Source organism: Orbicella franksi, chromosome 7 (assembly GCF_964199315.1).
Source record: "Orbicella franksi chromosome 7, jaOrbFran1.1, whole genome shotgun sequence".
In the NCBI taxonomy this organism is placed as follows: Eukaryota; Metazoa; Cnidaria; class Anthozoa; order Scleractinia; family Merulinidae; genus Orbicella; species Orbicella franksi.
In genome coordinates, this window is record NC_138151.1 from 29,779,025 (window position 1) to 29,785,943 (window position 6,919).

The 6,919-nt window shown below is 40.1% G+C and overlaps 1 protein-coding gene across 1 annotated transcript in view; it reads right to left on the minus strand.

Annotated features, from left to right (window-relative positions):
- Positions 1 to 6,552, minus strand: part of LOC145493715 (angiotensin-converting enzyme-like) — a 25,597-nt gene extending 19,045 nt beyond the window's left edge. Inside the window, exon 1 of the mRNA XM_081473176.1 lies at positions 4,946 to 6,552. Coding sequence (XP_081329302.1) covers positions 4,946 to 5,991 — 1,046 coding nt within the window. The 5' untranslated portion in view covers positions 5,992 to 6,552. The remainder of the gene's footprint in view (positions 1 to 4,945) is intronic.
- Between the last annotated feature and the right edge of the window lie 367 nt (positions 6,553 to 6,919).

The window sequence follows — 6,919 nt, forward strand, 5'->3', positions numbered from 1 at the left end:
AAAGTTTTGTAATAATTATTTTTCCGATGTAGAAAATTACTTTTAGAATCTGAATACAGTTTTCTAAAGTGGAAAAGAAAGAACAAGTGGTAAATCGAAAAATAAGGATGGTACCCTGGTCCCAAAGGTTTTTCTCCGCCGTCCATTTCTGGCCCTCTTTCTGTCACGCAAAGCTACTCCTGAGAGCGTAGCAGGCCGCGGCCGCGCGAACAGGAAGTAGTCTCTGGACTTTCCAGCTCGCTGGTCGCCAATACAGTAAAATTAAAACCCACGAGTAAGAAACTGCATTTTCCCAAGTAAGACTAAACAGGTTCTTACATAAATGGTATCTAACAAAAACATTTAGTCTACTTAGGTTCTTAAATGGGTTCTTATTTTCTTAGGAAAATAATTTCAGCATGTTCAGTTAAGCTCTCAAATTTAGTGGTTTTCAGCCTATACCTTACATAAAATTAGCATAAAAAGTATTTATTTTTATGCAAAAATGACTTTTATTGAAAAAAGAAGTGCTTACCATATAAATGGTCAAGTGGAAGTCTTACATTGTACATAACATTATATGCTTTCTCAGCATTAACAGCGTATGGTCCCAAACTTTTAACACAACTTAATGGATCAGCAATGGAGTGATCACTACAGTACTCGTTATATATACCTAACTTTTATATTTAATTATGTGATTTTGGCAATACTGTATTGTAATTGCGTTTGGGTACAGAACATTGGCATTCAATTAAAAATTTGAATGAATATATGAAGGTACCTGTTTTTCCATAAACAATGGCAAAATGCTATTTGTCCAATTTAGTGAATTTTTTTTATCTGTGATTCGGAAAACAAGAACCTGTTTGAAATTTCAGGCTTAACAGGTTCTTGTACAGAGGGGGTCTAACTGACAAATTTTAGCCTAGTATGCAGGTTCTTAAAATCTAGGTTCTTACCCGCCCGTTTTCACTTTAGTCAGTTTTGAAGACTGATCGCGGTGCTATAAATATTTGGAGCGGTAATGGATATGTAGATATTTAGAAAATAGCCCATACCCGCGCCCTAATCGTGATCTGTCTGTGAAGACGATTTAGATAAAATTTTGAACGACTAGGGGATTTATGCTAAAACACTTAGATTATTGGATCTCGATTTCTACGCGTGATAGCTGACTCGAGCTGCGCCCTGGTCAACTATCGCGCGATAGTCTAATTGTAAAATAGAAACACTCGTGGAAGTTTGGGGGAACTCGAAAAAGCTGTGAAATCACTCGCCTGTCAGCCCGTGTTCACACAGCATTTCTCGTTCTCCTAAACTTCCGCTCGTTTTCTATTAAACAATTCGATTACGAGCTCGAGATTTCTATCGCTATCCCGAGTCAACTATATCACGCATAGAAATCGAGAGCGAATAATCTAATTGTTATATTATAAATCTACTAGTCGTTCAAAACTCTATCTAAATCCTCTTCACAGACACCTGGAAAACGTGAAGAAGCGGCCGTCGTTTTTTAACAAAGGCACACTGCTACGCTACTCGCTATCTACCGTGAAACCTGAATTAAGCGGACCCCATATTAAGCGGACACCCTCTATTAAGCGGACAGCCGCTTGAGTCTCTAAATTTTCTTCCCACATTTACTGCAAAAATAAACCTGCATTCAGCAGACACCTCTGTTAAGTGGACGCGGACACCAATATTAAGCCGTTTTGTTGCACAAAACCTGCAATAAGCGGACACTTCAAGGGCCTTTAACTTCTAAAAGTTCAGTACAGGCACCTTTGACGTTGTTCAGCGATGTCATTTTAAAGCTAATTAGATGATTCCAGATTGATGCATTGACTGACTGGACATTGTGCTACAAGCAGTCTTTGATCTTACACTGTGTTACAAAAGGGTTAATGGTTAACTATTATTGCTGAACCTGTCTAGAACGGACACTAATGAGGGTCCCAAGGATGTCCGCTTAATACAGGTTTCTGTACGGGGCCGCAAATGATCCCAGGACCGAAAATGATCCCGGACCGCAAATGATCCCCAAATTGAACCGCAAATGATCCCGGACCGGAAATGATCCCCATATTGGACCGCAAATGATCCCGATCAAAAAATAAGGAATGGCATGGATTGGCTATCTTTAAAATGAGGAACGGGGAATCGGGGAATCGGGGAATCGGGGAATCGGGGAATCGGGGAATCGGGGAATCGGGGGATCGGGGAATCGGAGAATCGGGGAATCGGGGAAACGGGGAATCGGGGAATCGGAGAATCGGGGAATCGGGAAATCGGGGAATCAGGGAATCGGGGAATCGGGGAATCGGAGAATCGGAGAATCGGGGAATGGGAATGGGGAACGGAGAACGGGGAATCTTTAAAATGGGGAATCTTTAAAAGCGGGAATCTTCAAATGGGGAATCTTTAAAAGCGGGAATCTTTAAAAGCGGGAATCTTTGAAAGCGGGAATCTTCAAAACGGGGAATCTTTAAGAGCGGGAATCTTTAAAATGGGGAATCTTTAAAAGCGGGAATCTTTAAAAGCGGGAATCTTTAAAATGGGGAATCTTTAAAAGCGGGAATCTTTAAAATGGGGAATCTTTAAAGTGGGGAATATTTAATAGCGTTATTCTTTACTGAAAAGTGAACGAGAATCTCTCACTTTCCCACCGGAAGCTATTTATTCTGTCACATGTATCAACTCAACAGGTACAGAGACAGTTGTGGAATTTATTCATTGTAATTTTATTGCACGCTATTAAAGCACATCGGTTTAGCGGGATAGTGGAGCGGTTCAAATCTCGATTCTCACTCTTTGAGATCCGCTAGACCGGCCAAAGAATCGAACCGCCTGGATTTATCTTAACTCCGGACTGATTATCGGTACTAAACAAACAAGCATTTATATAAGCACTTTTCCTAGTGCTCTAACTTCTAAAAAGGCTCAAAATCATGAGATAAGTATATATTTTTCAACAAACTCGATCGTAGCCTTGTGTCATGTAACCTCCATAACCCTGAAATTCAAAATGCTCTGATTTCCAAACGAAGTACGCTAATTGTAAACAGATATAAATATACCCCCTGTTATGCCTGATTTCCCAGGAATTAAAGCCAAAATACGACCAAGGAAAAATTACAAAATAAATTTGTTCAAATTTCCAGGACTACACACTAGGTGTTTTACAGAGTGAGGAAGCGTTGTAGGCTTGTGGGTCTACTCAGGTGACAGCGCCTTCCTTAATAGTTGCTTCATGGTTAGAGTTTAGTTTAAAATTTCAGACGATTGGCGTTAATGGCTGATAAAATGTGATTTAACTATAACACCGAAATATCAATGTGTAACAAAGGAGGAGGATATGTAGCGTATGTTGCACTGATCATAATTTTACTGAGAACTGCAAAGAAATGCAAGCCAAGTCGTGTTTTGATGATTGAGTGGTGATATTCATAACATAGTAGTTAGCAACAAAATTTAGTCGAAAGTATAAAAAAAAAGCAAGTTCTCAGCCATTATAATTATAAGATGGCTTTAATAAAAACATCGGTATTCACGTAGGCCAATTCTCTATCCACACCATCCCACCATCCATGCCATTCCTTAGGTTTTAGTCGGGATCATTTGCGGTACCTATCGGGGATCATTTCCGGTCCGGGATCATTTGCGGTCCAATTTGGGGATCATTTGCGGTCCGGGATCATTTGAGATCCTGGGATCATTTGCGGACCCGTACAGTCACTGTATCACAGAATAGATAGTGAGTAGCGTAGCCAATCAGAGAACAGCATTCGTGATAGAAAGCTAGTAAATTTACACTAATCACGGTACATGTTTCCTATTTCAGAAATATCTTACATATTTTATTTCCCAAGGGTGAACAACTCCGAACACATTGTTCGCGCGAGAAGCACGTAAGGACATAAACCTTTTTGGCGACTTTTAAACTTTGTCTTTGGGGGTGTTTGGGAGAGGCAGACGATAATCCGTGGACACTTTACCATGCCATGGAATTAAGTGTCTACTTGCAACAGAAAAACAAACAAAACAAAAATCGAAAGCGTGTTGGGAATGTCGCCATCACAGCCGGTCATGGCTTCTTTGTGGGAGATGTAACGTCAGAAATGCGAATTCCAACACTCAAAAACAATGTTATCTTAGGAAGATGATTTGCAACTGTGTTTGTTCTTTCTAAAAATAGAACAAGTTACTCAATCATTCGAGTGCCGAATGCAGCCCAGATGTGGAAATTCCCCAAAACATTCTACAAATAACTTCTCCAAGTTTTCATCCTTACACGAGAACTGAAGTAGCGCCATAAATGGTTTACAGAGCTTTACACTGAAACGGTTTTCACAGTCATGCGTGCGATTAGTTTAATAAACACAATGATTCTCGTTAGATCTGACAATAGATAATCCTTTTTATCTCTCTTAATCCAGCTGCCCGATTCCAGAAGATATGCTTTGTTTTTGGTTTCAATTTATGCACTCTGACCGTATTCTATCACCGCCAATTATCGCTAACCTCAGATACATACACGATGAGTTGAGCGATCAATTAAAAGTTTTAGAAGGCAAAAAAAAAAAAAAAAAACTTTCAAGAGCACGAGAATGTAATATTTAGGATAAATCATATTGCAAAATTCCAAGAGGAGGAGAAAAACGAGACTAGAACATTTGATATCGGCAGCCGGTCTTGATTACAGGAAACGGCACTTTTTCACACCACAGAACGAGACTTTGTTGCGTAATTTCTAATAAGACAAACAACAACTGAACGATCTTATCCTAAAAAAATATTCTTTACATACTCGACAACGTTAGAACTGCCGTTTCTACTGTAATGATTCTGTCGATGTCAAGTGTCGACTGACAACCGATAACCGCGTGTTGGACGCGGGAGCCCCGAGGCCGTCACGCAATTTATAATACACATGTTCACAAATTTGTAATATTCTTTTGCTTACCTCACGTCCTTTTTTCCATCTTTAGTCTTCACATACATGTCCCAGGCAGAGGCATGGCACTCGACATCTATTCCTTCGGGTTTTCTGATCAGAGATCTCTCCACGAATTTCTCAGGAAGTTTCTCCATCCCGAGGGACACAAAAAACGATTCAGTAATTCGAAAGATTTCTTCGATCGTATAGTTTTTGTCTTGCATGGCTTTAGTCACATCAAGACTTGAATTAACGCTGTATGGCTCGACTAAGGGGTAAATTTCCCCCCAAGATTGAGACCACATATTGCCGAGCAAATGTGCCGGGATCGCATCTTCTTCTCTTACTTGAGGGTATTCTTTGGCAAGTTTGTGCCGAACATATGCGTGTAATTCTTTATAAAATGGCTCTAGATCTCTCCAGAGGTTTTCTACGAGTTCTGGAAGGTTATCAACCTCATACCATGACCGCCAATAAGCGCCGTAGTCAGAGTAACCGTTATCTCGGGCTCCCTCATTCGACAATTTCACGTATTGTTCATAGAGCGGGCGAATTTTCGGACCCACCGCGTCACGCCATTCTTGCCACGCCATTTTCAACTCGGCAAACTTCCGTGAGGAAGCCATGATGTCAGTTAAATCTGGAGACAACGATAAGTTTTTTCCTGTTGCTTGGTCATAAACTTCAGTTGAACTGTAAATTTTCTGCATCTGAATCTTTAAGCTGGCTAGTTCTTCCCGTTTTTGCACATCCTTCAGCGTCGAAGACTCGCGAATGAGCTTGATTTGTCGCTGAAATTCTTCAGGCAAATCTTCCACGTTGCCCAGTTGGGAAGCATTCTTCTTAGCTTCTTCGAAAAATGTGTCAAAAGCTAAGCTGGCTGCTTTGGTGGCCGCTGCTGCTTCGCTGGACGAAAGATTGGTGGAATATTTCCAACTCGCGACCTCGTTTGCGTTCGCTTCTAAAGGTGCTCGGCGATTGAATTCGGTCAAAAATTCTTCGGCTTTGCTGTTCGACTCCGCCAAAACGATTTGCGTCAGGGCAATCAAACCAGCAAGGGCTACACGGAACATCGTACGGTAAACAGAAGATGCTAGGCTAAAAGCAGCTAAGACACACCACGTTGTAGATATGTAAACTGAGTTATGTTCTCATAAGCCGCGGCCTATGACGTTTCACTGATGAGTGAAATTGAGAACTTTGGCTATTTGACACCATATCAAATGTTGACTTTGGAAACAAACACGGGTTCTCACATATGTCATACATTTCTGCCGGCGTTTTAAAACAAAATATCCGTCCCAAGTGTGGCATTTTACCGTGAAACCTGCGATAAGGCTTTCTTTTTTTCTTTGGCATGGCGAACGGGGGAAGGGAGAAAAAAAGAGTGTGGCAAGAAATTTTAGTGGGAGTTAAATTTTGAGCATCGGCTATCTTTGCACGAGGCTCATTTTTGCGATTGTAAATTCTGTTTTTTCTTGCTGGATATTAATTTTTTGCGATTTTCAGGAAGTTGCGTTTAATTGGAAGTACAACATTTTTATTTCTGTGAACGGAATATTTCGTAAAACATCTTAAAATAAACAGTAGCGATATTAAAAAGGCGTTTCGGCGACGACAACAGTAGACCACTAATCTTCATGAGCAATTTACAATCGTGTAAAGTAAGAAGTTTGAGTGCTTTTATATTTACGAGATGCTCTTATTAGCTTAACAAACTCAAAAGGAGTTCATATAAGCGAAACTGTTCACTTAGTTAAGTACATTATTTTGATTTTTACACCCCATTTTATCCTAATGTAATTTCACACTTTCATTTTATCTGGTACTACTATGCATTTGATAATGGTGACACGTCATGTTTTAATATCGCTACTGTTTATTTGAAAAAAAAAATTCGTTTTCTTTTTATTAAACTGCATGCAATTGGCAAGTGAAACAACGTTCAGGTCTGAAATCACTCTAGGTCACTGATACATCTTGCATTAGTGTGAGTTACCT